Source organism: Stegodyphus dumicola, chromosome 9 (assembly GCF_044657685.1).
Source record: "Stegodyphus dumicola isolate Sdum_Otavi_A_Nest chromosome 9, ASM4465768v1".
In the NCBI taxonomy this organism is placed as follows: Eukaryota; Metazoa; Arthropoda; class Arachnida; order Araneae; family Eresidae; genus Stegodyphus; species Stegodyphus dumicola.
In genome coordinates, this window is record NC_140776.1 from 89,292,561 (window position 1) to 89,306,762 (window position 14,202).

The 14,202-nt window shown below is 35.6% G+C and overlaps 2 protein-coding genes across 4 annotated transcripts in view; one reads left to right on the forward strand and one right to left on the reverse strand.

Moving 5' to 3' along the window:
• Window positions 1-14,202, forward strand: part of Atg1 (serine/threonine-protein kinase unc-51-like protein Atg1) — a 279,303-nt gene that overhangs the window by 83,938 nt on the left and 181,163 nt on the right. The gene's annotated exons all lie outside the window — the stretch shown is intronic.
• On the reverse strand, window positions 3,624-13,656 carry LOC118197996 (uncharacterized). Its single transcript, XM_085823740.1, has 5 exons — window positions 13,040-13,656; window positions 12,873-12,941; window positions 11,419-11,496; window positions 11,116-11,181; window positions 3,624-3,798 (listed from the first exon to the last, which is right to left on the reverse strand). The coding sequence occupies exons 1-5, from the start codon at window positions 13,183-13,185 to the stop codon at window positions 3,795-3,797; spliced, it is 363 nt and encodes a 120-aa protein (XP_085679866.1). The 5' UTR covers window positions 13,186-13,656; the 3' UTR covers window positions 3,624-3,794.

Genomic DNA, 14,202 nt, shown 5'->3' on the forward strand with positions numbered 1-14,202 from the left:
GAGCGGTTAAATCGCTGAACACTGGTAGTTCCGACCTGGGTTCGAATCAAGGCGAACGGGCTGGCTACATGGGCGTTTTCATAATCTTCCCCGTGTGTAACGTGTATGGGGAGCTTTGCTATAAACTAAACTAAGCCTTCAGAAACTTCCTCCACGAAAGCATCTGCTATCTGCCACCTCGTGGCTTTGCTATATTCAAAGAGCCTAACCCAATTCTAGCACTCAGTTCCTCTCTAAATTCTAGCGGGCGAGCGCTAAAGTCGCCTATTACTGGTAGTTCAACCTCGGCACATTATCTGAGTTCAGCTTTGAATGAAAACAACATAAAGTGTTATAATGAACGATTAGTTTAAAGATTTCACTTGATACTGAAATGCATAAAATCAAATTGCGTTTCTACATATCAGATTTATAAAGTACAGCTGATAATTGTAGGAATATCAGGTTCATAAAGAACAGTTGATAAATACATGAGAAGTGGGAAGGAATTCATAAATTACAGAATTTAATGGTTGTAACGAAAATTTTAAGCACGAACGTTCTTCATAAAGTTATGAAAAAAAAGCAGTCAGTACCTTTAGTGCGGATAGTAATCACTACCAAAAATCTATGCTTTTCTGCCAATTTTTTGGTAGTTTTTCAAAACCTTCGGCTCGGAAACTTGGTGGCCCGAGTCCAAACACAGGTCAACCTCATTTCGGACGTCTTGTGCAGAAGTGAAGATAGGACCAGCAAGATGTAGCTGAAAGTCCGAACGTGCGATGTCGGGGTTATATGGTGGATGTGGTGAAAGATCCCTTTCGAGTCCGTACAGAGGCTAGCCGGTGAATGCAGACACGTATGGTATTATCTTGATGGAACGTTACCTTTCTGCGCCGGAACTCAATTCGACTCTTTTCCTTGATAGCAGCGTCAACATGCACTAGCATCTCGTTGTATCCTTTACTGTCAAGGGTTTTACCTTTTTCCATATACTATTTGTGATTAATACCACGGCAATCCCACCAAATACAAAAGAATGATCTTTTTGTTAGTCAAATTACGCTTTACGATGCTGCCGACGGACTCACGGGCGCAGATCAACTAAATTTTTGGCCTATGTTGTTGAAATAAATTTATTTTTCAACACAAGTGACTATCCAGATCACCAGATCCAAAGCATGATCTTTTCGTTAGTCAAATTACGCTTTGCGACGCTGCCGACAGGCTCACCGGGCGCAGACCAGCTCCCTTTTCGACCTATATTGTTTGTGTAAACTTGTCTAACTTTGAAAGAAAAAAAAAAAAAAAACTATGTATATAACACGCAAAGATATTACAGAACATATACCACGTTTATCGGAGTGTCGCATTTGACTTTACAATTAAGCTCCGAAATTTCCTTGCTGTAGATTGGATGATTACCAATATACTTACAATCCTACTAGTAACCAGGGCCACTATTAGGGATTTTTGCTACTCAGTACATTATCTGTGGCTCCTACCACACGCCACCAGTGGCCGAGTGGTTAAAACTACTGAATACTGGAAGTTCGAACTGGTTTGGGTTCGATGCCAGACGAATCAGCTGGTTGCATTGTTTGTTTTCACCGTGTGTAACATGAATACAAGCCAGTTCCCTTCAGCAATTAGGCCCTCCCGCGGTAGAGGAATTAAATCGCTGAACACTGGTAGTTTCGACCTGGATTCGAATAAAGGCTAACGGGCCGGCTGCAGGGACGTTTTCATAATTTTCTGTATGTGTAACGTGTATGGGTTGTCAATTTCTCTAAGAAAGTTCAACATGAAGGCATCCTACTGTGCTTTGCCATAATAACCTAATCTAAGCCTTCAGAAAATGACTCCACGAAGGCCTGCCATCTTAAGAAGGTAACCCTCGTGGCTTTGCTACATTCAAAGAGCCTAACGCAGTTCTAGCAAGCGAGCCGCCGAACACTGGTAGTTCATCCGGAGTTCAAGCCTCGATAACGAGTTGGATGCATGACCGATTTTGGTGTTTTCCAAATTCACCTGCTTTGGCGTAATCAAACTCTATAATTCTAAACAAACTGACGTTCGGTTCGGCTCCAACGGCTCTAGCACCACGTTCCAAATTATAACTACAGTTCAACAAATAAATGTCTGGCGTATACATTCGAATAACCTAAGTAAAAAAAAAAAAAAAAAAGGATGGGCTTTTTAATTTCTTCCACAACCAAGCATGCATGCATGCACATAAAGCGAATAAAGAAAAACTTATGGAGTGCAGTAGGGTTTTAATCCATAACATATTTAGTTAGTGATCGCCATCATTGGGAGCTATAAATATGCTATATTGACGGGAAGGAGAAAATTTTACTTCCTGAGTGAGCTAATTCAGAACTAGTCATTATTTCATCTGTCATCTTAAATTTAGGATGTCAAATTACGTGACTAACAAAAACCTAGTATTTATATGAAGCTTGATAAAAATCAAAGTTTTGAAGACGGTATATGTGATCATGTTCGGTTGATTACCATTATGATCAGCAAAAATAACAACAGCAATTTACTGATGTCTTTCTTATCTTTATATTCAGATGTAGTTTTCAGGGCAACTAGAGAAAATTTATTAATTACTTTTATTATTTTTGATACTTTATACGTACGAAGATACATACTTGTAGGAAGAGAGATATAAATATCATATTCGAACAAATAAAAACAAATCGTGACTTGAAGACCCTAGAGATACGGCTTCTGATTGCTTTTCAAATTTTTACCATATTAGTAACGATATAATCGAATAATCTTTCAAAGATTATTGTTTACCGATTTTAGGTAACAACTAGAAAACATTTTTTCGAACTTATCCTCAAACAAGTTTGCTATTGGTAATGAATACTGCTGTATCATGAATCAGGTACGGCGCTATGCATTTTGCTGACTTTGTACGCAATAAATTCTGTTGTCAAGTGCCCTTCCCACAAAATTCTAAAATTTTATTGCTTGATGCTTCGCTGAATTTTACAATTTTGCTGTACGTAAATTCTGCCGTACCGGCAGTGATCATGATTTCAAATTCCCCCTCCCCGAGATTTACTGTGTTATCTGAAAAACAGCTCACAAGTTGCTAAAAATAGCTATAAAACTGGTTCCACAGCTTTTAGCAACGGCCTCCCGTTGTGCGTTTGGAAACTCAGCTTTTGAAAGAAAAGGAAGGGGAATAATTTCTCTCTGACTACAGTATAGATGAGGTCCGTGACTTTGTTTGAGCTACTGCAGAATGTTCTGAAGTACACTTTTTTCTGTTTCGGCAACATTCATCTTGAGAATTCAACACTTGTTCATTAGCCCTTAGTAATTGACAGAAATGCTTTTAGAAAGTAGTGGGTTCATTGATACCAACAAAATGGTTGGTATCAATAAACTGGGGATACGTTAGTTTCAGTTGTTGGGTTCAAATGAACCTTTCAAATACTAAAAAAGTCCTTTTGCATAATCGAATCCTTTTGCATAAAGAATTTCATCTGAGAATAATTTTTCTACTTAAAAATGAGTTTTGCAGTACTTTTTAAATACTACTTGTATTTTTATTTTCGAAAATTTTCATAAATATTGTAATTAATTATTTCCAATTTTAATAACTCTCAGAAAAAACACAATTTTCAAGAAATTTTTTTATTATGGTTATTCAAACTTATACTAATATACAGCATCTTTTATATTCCTTATACATTTGACACTGCATCCTTCAACCTGCATGTAAGTTTCTCTTCCTTAGTAACTCCTGACCCAGAGACGTCTCAATGAAAGCCAAATCATGCACAAAATTTTCACCTGAAAAGAAAAAAAAAAAGAAAATGATAAAATATTTTTAACACCATATTCTCGACCCCCCCCAAAAAAAAGAAATTGCAAGAAATACAAATTTCTAACAGAAAAATGCATTTTCAAGCAGCTGAAATTGTTTCACAAATTAATAATGCAGATAGCAAATGTAACATATGGCACTATTGCCACTCAGTGCAATCTCTGCATATCCTAAATTCTGCTGGCTGATGTCTTCGTAAGTTCTGAACATTTTTTTGCCTCTAAATTTTGCTGCTCAGTGCCCTCTGCTAAATTATAAAATTTTGACTACCACTGGTTGCACAGGCCCTGATCAAAGCAAAGAGGCAAGATGCTACCTGCTATTGATAAACTGCCTTATAAATACCACAAATCTAAATAAATATCAGTTTTATTTCCAAAACAGTATTATCTCACAGCTAAAGCATTGCCTTTGCAGAAAATCTTCTAAATGGAAATAGAATTGCATCCACATTACATGTGCAGAATCCCAATAATTCATTATAAACAGTTCCAAACCATAGTTAGGCTTAGAACTCACAACAGTATTCTTCTTGGAAGTCTTCCTAAGGAAATGGTAGTATATTCAGGGAACATGTGGGCAAAATCATGACAGTATATCACAAGCCTAATTCTTGACCATACATACTAGAAAGATCACAGAAATTCCTCACAGGAAGCTAGATTCATATAACAAAATTTCATGCAACATATGGCATATGGGAAAAAGCAAGGACATTATAATCACTAGCATAGTTTATACCCAAATGAGTTGCAGATGGTGCACTATGTGCTCACAGCTGATTATCACTAATGCAGATATATATTTACTAATATTTAGAAGATGATGAAGTATAGCAAAATATACAAAACATTAGTCCTTAAATCCAACACATTTTCTGATTTTCATACCATCTAGAATAATAGATTTGACGTTAGGTACAATATCAGAATTTTGGGTACATGAAATGTGAAATGGTTTTTTATTTTTAGTCACTGTTTCTAGTAATTTGTTCGAAAGTAACAAATAAGCTGCTTTCAGTCTGTCAATGAAATGTTAACTTGTCTGTCCTTAATTAAGACTCGGAAATATTTATCATATTTTTTCACCACAAAAAAATGGTCCCTCAATAAGCAAATTCAAGTGCCTTTTTCACACGATCAGTTTTCACAAACACATGAGAACATGATCTCAAGTCTTTATGCATAAATATTTTATGTTTGTTAGCAGTTGATAAACTGGTGCTGATCCATAAAAGACAGTAAATTTGTTACAAATGGTTCAGGTTTAGTTTTAGTGGTAGGTAGTCGAAAAACTCACATGGTAACCTTATTTGCATAAAATATACCATTTGAGCTACAGAGTGATTAGTATCAGGACATATTGCAACTCTGAATCCTAGAAGGATTTCTGTCCATCTGATGTTGCTGTGAGCCTTTATTGCATTTTTTTAAGTTCTGAGAAACTGCTCAATTTTCCCACTGCAATGTGGGTGGTATGGAGTGGAACGTAAAACTTTAGCACCACATACTTTTGCAAGGCTCTTGAAAGGCTGCGACTCAAACTGTCTTCCTTGATCTGAGATTATGGAACTAGGCACAACAAATCTGCTAATCCAATGATTGTAAAATGCTTTGACAACCATTTCTCTTGTGATATCTGGTAAAGAAACTACTTCTCCCTAACAGGAAAAATGGTCAATAAATGTCAGATAATACGTCCTACCAGCAGATGGTGGTAATGGCCCAATCAGGTCAACTTGCACAATACTTAATCTAGCATGAGGTGCTTGGAACTCGGCTATTTTAGATTTTGTATGCCTGTTGACTTTGCTCCTTTGACAATTAACAGGACTTTAAGTCTATTCGTGAATTTCTTTCTTTATATTTGGAAAGATAAATTTTTCAGTCATCTCGTTGACAGTTGTCCTGATACCAGAGGAGCAAAATTATGAATTTGATGAAACATTTGTTGTCTAAATTGCTTTGAAATAAAAGGCCTGATACTGGTTGTTGAGCTGTCACATCTTAATGTTTTCCAAAATGCTAATGTAGATGATTTAAATTTCAGTGAAGCACTACCTGTCATTAAATGTTGCAATTCTTCATTATATTCTTGAGCATCTGCTACTGCTTCATAGCCAGTAACTGAGACTACTTCAACTGCAACTAAATTTTCTTTGGCATCAATATGCTGAATATCAGTTGAAAATTCCGATATATACTGAAGTTGGTGTTGTTGTCTGGGTTATGCCTTCCCATTCTTTTGCTTCTATGCATATGACAGTGGCTTGTGATCAGTAAGTATGATGAATTTGCGTCCTTCCGATACATGTTTAAAATGCTTGACAGAAAGATATATTCCTAAGAATTCTCTGTCATAGGTACTATAAACCTTCTGTGCATTATTTAATGTTTTAGAGTAGAACACAATAGGTTTTCAGTCTTGTTCTTGTTCTTCCAATTGCTGCAATACTGATCCTATAGGAAAGTCTGATGTATCTGCACACAAAGGGTAATCCATTGGGAAACACAAAAGGGCACCATTGACTAAATCAGATTTGCACTTCTCAAACTGGTGAATTCCTTCATCTGTGCAGGCCTACCAGCGGCAGAGCGGTAAAATCGCTGAACACTGGTAGTTCGGTCCGAGTTTCGAATCCCGCGAACGTACTGGCTGCATGGGCGTTTTCCTGGTTTTCCCCATGTGTAACGTGTATATGAGCCAGTTTCCCTTTGAAAGTCCTCCACGAAGGCATCCCTTCTCTTAGGCAGATAGCCCTAGTGTGCTTTGCCATAATTAAATACACTAAACACCTTCATCTGTGCATGGAACTTTACAATGATCTTTTTTTATCACCCTTTAACATTTCGTGTATGACTCCTTGAGTTTCTGCAGCATTTTTCAAAAAGCATCGATAAAATTTTATCATGCCCATAAATGAACAAAGCTCATGTACTGTCGGTAATTTACATTGCAGATTACTTCAACCTTTTCTGGCAGCGAACAGGAACCTTCTGTAGTTATGAGGTAACCCATAACTTATGTTTAATATGTAATACATAATGTAATATCCCACCACATTACCCATTTCCAATCCTCAGATGTCCAGTGTCTTTTCTCGACACCACTGAAAATGAAGTCTTGCATGTCGGCAGAACTGAGTGATTTTCTTACAGGCACCAAAACTATGCATTCCTATCCCTCTGCAATTCGCTGCGCATAGTTCTAGCTGAAATTTGTTGGGAAGAGCCTTGGTTGACGATTTGTGATAGTTGAATCCGTGTTCTGCCGTACAATTCATCGGAGATACCGCCGATCACTGTCTTTGAAAACTATGCTCGAACTGCAGTTACATTTTTTAGAGAAGGATTCGAAATCGATGCCCCCACTAAATGTGCACCAACAATAAGCCCCTTTTTCAAATGGTGAACGATCTGCCGCCTTTTTTCCCCATTTTACTTCATTCATCATGAAAAGCACTCTTACACCTTACTTATACTGGCATTTTAACCAAGTATAATCCACATCATAGAAAAAATTTGGATATTTCATCCCTAGCATGCATTCAGATGAAAATCTGAAAGGTTTCTTATTGATTGGCCAGTGTGTGTATTATTATATTATGCAACATGAGGCAGCATTAACATGTGGAGCTGGGAAGGCTTCTAATGATCACCTTTCTCTCTTGTGAGAGCAGGATGCACTGAAATTTGATGTCCTTATTTTTTAGAATGGTTATGAGTTTTGTAGACAAGTGGATCATCCACGTTCAAGATATAAGCAATCATCTTTCCACAATACTCAATTTTGTATGTCTTCTTCTCAAATATCATTGTATGGATGTCCTTCCAGCTGAATCAGGAGTCCTGAATTGTGATAGGATTAATGCAAGCCACTTGTTTGGTGTAGCAGAGACTGCCTAGATACAGATCCTAGCCAGTAGCTTCGCAGAGTTCTCTACGTCAACCCCCGGGGGGGGGGGAATGTCAGGCTGGGTACTGGCATTTCTATTTCCATCAGCTTTTTTGCAGCATCAAAAACCTTCATTCTCATGTTAGCAGACACTTTCCTTACTCTTTCTGGCTGGTGACAAATAGTTTTATTTCTTCTTGGCTCATTGCCGGAATCTGAACTTCCGCCGATCGGCTTATAGCAGCTATCATCATTTAAATTTTCTTGCCTGTCGGGTCACCAGATTTTATGACTTTCATCATCCCCAGGTTGCTGTTCAATGCTATCCGCTTGCTTTGAAGAGTTTGGAAACTTTCATCTCTGGATGCTCATTTTTGCTTCTGCAGGAAAACGTTATGAGCAAGCATTTTAAGGTGTTTGAAGAAATCAAGGTCACATTCTTCAGCAGCAGTGAGAGGAACCACTACTTTCGAATATATATTCCAAGTTTGTGATCTCAGAAACAATAAACTGGAAAAAATTGCTCATTAATAATGCAGAAATCAGTAAAAAATTCAATAAAACCATATGGCATACACGATATCAGTACTCTTCCCACTTCTGCTTCAATAGCTTGCAACATACCCGAGGAAAAAATTTCATTGTATGTGCTGTCCAACTCTGCACCTTTCTTTGCACAAAAAGCACTACAAGCATCATGCTTGCCAAATATATGATGTGGCCCATTTCTCAAGTCAGATACTAATGCATCAATAGCTTCTTGTGTGTGCTGATAATGGCTAGGTAAAGCATGAGCTTTTATAGCTACTCTAGCACCTCTGACTAACAGTGGCATTTTAATTTTCAGCAATTTACGGGCAGCAATTCCTTTAGCCCCGGGGAAGCGCGCAGTATTTTGCTGAAGTTTCTCAAGAGCTCTGCGATATCTTCGAACAGCATGGTTAGCACATTCTACTTTGATCACCCGTCCTCCATATGAAACGCTTTCTTTCACTTTGGCCATTGTGTTAGCATCTCCATCTCCAACAAGTCGAGTACAACGTATTTTGTGAACACACTGGAGATAATTCAGACCTTCCACAATGGCACTGCTTTCCATACCTGTAGAAGGCCCATTCCAATTTCGCCAACAAAAGTGCACTTTATTTGGCATCTTGCCATCTTCAATAGCACTGCATATAAGGCACACTTTGTTGCGAATTCCAACAAACAAAATTTTCTGGGTGACCATGCCTATAATAACAGATATGCCACTTGAAGCATTGTAACCATGCCCATAGCTTCTTTTACACCAACCTCCATCAACAATGACAGTTATACAGTGATAACCATCATTATCAATGCGAAGTTCTGCCTGCCTTTTCTCCTCTTCTATAGCAGCACACATAGTTTCCTGTGCACATCCCTGTATTATTTTGCCAGTAGTTCGCTCACAAGAAGCAAAGGTTGAGTTGCTCATATACGGAATTTCCATGATGCTAAACTTTTCCTCCTCTTGTGAAAATCCACTGCCAGTAGATAACGCACCTAATACTGCAAGCTGATTTAGGCTGCTTTTCTCCATATCAGAACAAATTGTTGCCATTTCCCCACATAAAATTTTATCACATACATAGTTATATGTAGTGACAAGACCACGTCGAATCACTTTGTTAAAAATAAATGATCCTCCAAATTTACAATTTAGGGAATGTTGCTCTAATGTCCTAGCCTGCACTATTACAAAAGACATATTGCAAATTGTTCTGCCAGATGGTAATGGATTTGCCTTTTGTCGATCTTCCCTTTCGATAATTAAAGGTGAATCAGGACACAGAAATTCATCATTAAGGTTCTCCTGAAGAGGCTCAGACTCCAAGCTAAAATATATATATATACAATATATATACATATATATAATTAATATATATAAATATTACAAATTAGGTTTAAATTTGGCTTATTTGATGACAGCAAAGCACTTGATCTTCCTAAGAGGAGGAATGCTTTCATGGAGGACTTTCTAAGGGAAATGGCTCATATACACGGGGAAAACCATGAAAACGCCCATGCAGGCAGCCCATTCGCAATTAGGTTTAGGAAATTTAGGCAACAGATAGCAAATAAATTAACAATAATAATACACTGGATTACCAGTATATTACTACAAGAAGATGAGTCATCTTCACAACTGCTGCTTCCATGCTCGCAGTGTCATTTGCTCGTGCAATATTAGTCACTACTTTGTGTGCCGGAGGTTTCACATGAAGGGCCTCTACACCTGAGTATAAAATGTTCGTGTTCCAGTAAACACTGAATTCAGAGGGGCAAGAATAACTCTTTCATGGTGGATAACTCAGTTACCAAATGGCTTTCTAAGGCTCTATTCAAGCCGTTGTATAAATGTCATAATTCCCAACTAACAACGCTTTGTAGTCAGACCTTGCTATGTCACAAAAACTAGTTTGGGCATTAAGCTTGAAGTTTTCAACTTTGTGCCGACTTGATATAAGAGTCGGCCAATCAGAGCATATACATAAAACCTATTGAGAGAGAAAGCTGTAGACACATACATGCATGCACAAATTTAGCTTCTCTAATTGGCTATGGCTTAGACCCTCTCTCGCAGGTGAGAATGGAACTCCCACATTTTGTGCCTAATGATTATGCGTCTATGACATTTATACCATCATGTGAACGGAGCCTTAGGATTGCATACTAAGAAGATGCACCGTCTTGTGGGGATAAGCAATTTATACTCCTAAGCCTAAAAAAAAAAAACTTGGAAAAAAAAGATCACGACTTAAATTTGTTGTCTAATTGCTCTAATTTGAGGCACATTATGAGAGGAAAGCAAAGGTAGTAATCGGAATTATTTAAAAAATTTTATCCTTATATTTTTCTTAAAAATTCTGTAAAATAATAAAATTTGTGGTTTTCCTCAAATAAATATATATGGAAAAAATAACAGCCACATAATCACAGATTTCATTTTGTTATATTTTATTAACAAAATTTAAATTATTAAAAATCTCTTTCATGAAGGGAACATAAAACATCATGAAAACAATGAAAAAGAAGCAATATTTAAAAAAGATAGTACGCTTATTGATGAGGCTCCCATCAAAAGAATCAAACCCCAAAATATTTTCATTTGCTTCAGTGTCCCGACTGAAAATTTCACTGATTTCAATGAATATATTTTTAAAAAAATCTTTTATTTTCAAGTTCTTTCATGCAAAACGTCCAAATTTGGTACAAATCAAATTCATCCCCCTCTTTTTGATAGCTACAATATTATATTTAACAGTTTTAATAGCTATCAGTATGTAAACAACATAATGTAACACCATAAAAGAAAAACATAAATGATGACATTTTAATTTTGGCATAGAGAAATACATATTTACCCCAAAAGAGAGCTTGTATTTCTACCTTCTACGTCAGAGTCAATAACTGAAATGTCCAGATCAGAACTGAGAAGAAAAGAACCATAATTAGTTTAATTAAGATACAATAACACACCGACCAAGTATTAATTTGAGAGTCAAGCAACAAAAATCAGCATCATATTTAGAAATATTCACTATTTGAAAATATAACGCTGATTTTGGTTGCTTGACTTCTAAATTAATACATAATTAGTTAACCATAATTAAGTAACTGTAATATCATGCACAGCTAATATCTATTTTAAAAATAAACCAACTTACCTCAGGAAAGCCTGGTTTGTCTTAGGAACATTAGCTGTAACTTCTGGCGTAGAAAAGTCAAATTTTTCACTTCTGGACCTAAGAATGAAAGAAATAAACTGCTATAACATAATTAAAAAAAAAAAAAAAAAAAAAAAAAAAAAAAACATGAATAAATAAATAACACATAACAAATTTAAGCATTAAGCTATGTATGACTACCACCCATCACAGACAGTGCGACAGATATTGCTGTATACTGTTTCGCCATACCCTGTGTAGCTATTATATCATGCTGTATAACCACAGTTTAGAAAAATTACAAAATGTGTTATTTATATCTATCTAAAATGGTACATTACTACATGATTTGTAAGAATAAATTAGAGGGCTCTGCGAATGAAATTCCTTCCAATTAAAAAATGTAGGAATAAAGAAAATGCAGGAATTGCAAATGCAGAAATGAAAAAGGGGATTATATTTTTTGTACAGAATCCAGATGACATATTTTTCAACATTTTAGAAATTTCAATATTAATTTTAGGGGCATAAAATATTAGGCCCCTAAAAGCAGAATATAGTTTTTAAATGTTCAGATAATCTTCCTATGAGAAGAATTCCTTTGAGAAGTACACATCTGAACCACAATTAAAAAACATGCACAAGAACAGAGCTGAGGACTTCTGTTTGCAGAAAGTCTGTCACATAACATATGAAAAGTTTCTTATTGGTAGATTTTTGATCAGACGGATATTTTAATGTTATACAGAGAAAGCATTCACTCCCTTTATACTGGAGATAATTCAATTTGGACAATGGCAAAAAGGCTAAGCAAGCCTGAGCGTATTGGTCCCATTCTTGGCACTAGTTTGGTTTACGCTCAAAATACACAGCAGATATTTTCTAATTACCTGCATCCCAATATCAATTCAATTCAGTTTTTGGTGGAATTTAACATTTGTGACATATTTTTCAAAAACTACACTTCACAACATGCATACATGACAAATACACAGAACCATAAATAAACAAGCAATAATATATATTTATATATAAATTTTACTAAATGATCATAAAATGTTCCAACGCTAAAAGAAAGTTTTAACATCCAAGTAAATGACATAATAAAAAAAAGCAAGTTGAACAGCGAGCACATGAATAAATGTGCATACACCTGTTAAAATATACCATAGGTAACTGACAAAGCATTTCGTAGCAAACATATGACTATAAAATTTCCAATAATACATGTAATGATGGTGAATTCAATTTAGATCGCAAGAACATGCTCATACTTTTGAAAAGATTCAATTATTTCAGCAATTCCTTGTGAATTGGAATTTACCCTTTCAATATTTCCCAACAATTTAGTGTGAATGGAGGAATAAATTCTTATAACACAATTGAACAATTATTAGCATCCCCTCATACACACATATACAAAAAAAAAAAAAAAAAAAAAAAAAAAAACTTACTTTGTAAAAAAATCATCCGGGCAATGATTCTCCTTTGACACAGATGCAGTTGTATCAATAATTTCTGACCTTCAATAAAAAAAAATACGCATATTTTACTTCGGAATTAACTTACTACGAAATCATAAACACGGGGTAGTCGATATAAAGAATAAATTATTTCTCACCTTTCGAAAACATCCGCTTGTTCGGAATCTTCCACATCTCGGGAATTTAATTTCATATTTTTTTCTTGAGCTCGACGTTTACGCTGAATTCTGGATCTTTTATTAAAACCAGGATGTTTTTTCGGTCGTCCTTGATATTTTCGCATATTTTTTGCAAACTGACCACAGTACAAATAAATGTAAACAAAACGAGTGCGGAATAGCAATGCAATAGGGTTGCCGTAAACGTCATTCTGCTGACAGCTGACAATGTTTAGTGAAAACTGTGTATAAAGGAATATATGAAACGCTTCTAAATATTATTTAGAAAAAAATATGATTTATAACTGATATCAAAATCAATTACTTCGTGAATTTTTGCAGAAATAAGATTACAATGTTAAATTTTAACTCGTAGCGCCATCTATTGATGGCTTTCCAAACTACACATTAAAATTACGTATTTCAAACTAATTTTTTTAAAATATAATATTTAAGTAAATTTCATTTCAAACCTGATTCTAACATTGTGATTCGAAAACTGACCTATTGCTTTATATTTCTGCCAAATTGCACGCAACATAGTTTCTTAATTAGCGATTCTGCGTGTAAAAAAATTTTTAGTATTGTAATGCTGCCGTAGTAGACCACCTTAACAGTCAGGTGGTCTTTGCGCTGCTGTAATTATTCTGTAAGCAGTAACTGTAGATTGCATTGCTGTAGTTATTCTCTTAACAAAATACGTAGAATGTAATGCTTAATTTGACATGATGAGTAATAAGAAGCTGTAAACATTTGCAGCATAGATTATATATCATATGGCCTTTTTCTATTGACTATTGATACACTGCATAACTGCAGTATGGGTGGGATTAGAAACTAGTATTATTTTTGTTTTCTCCACGGGACCAGTATTAAAACCTGTTTCTCGGTTTTCTGGTAGTGAAACTTTATTTTCCATGTTAGTGTTGAGATTTTAAGAAAGTACGATGATGCAGAATATAGTAATCTTTTAAATAGGGCTCATAACATAAGCCTTGCGTTGTCTATGTTTTTTAACTGTAGGTAACTGATTTTTATGTATTTTTTAGCGCTGAATTCGAAAATGATCTCCATTTTCTGCCACCAAGTCAGAATTTTATACAAATCGCATTGTAAGCAAATTAAAATTGTTAAAAAATAAA

Excerpts from the sequence above, each read along its gene's own strand:
- LOC118197996 (XM_085823740.1), bottom strand. The coding sequence starts at position 13,185 with ATGCGAAAATATCAAGGACGACCGAAAAAACATCCTGGTTTTAATAAA. Across the intron at positions 12,942-13,039 it reads CAAGCGGATGTTTTCGAAAG|GTCAGAAATTATTGATACAA; the intron begins GTGAGAAATAAT and ends TTTTTATTGAAG. Across the intron at positions 11,497-12,872 it reads CCGGATGATTTTTTTACAAA|GTCCAGAAGTGAAAAATTTG; the intron begins GTAAGTTTTTTT and ends TTTCATTCTTAG.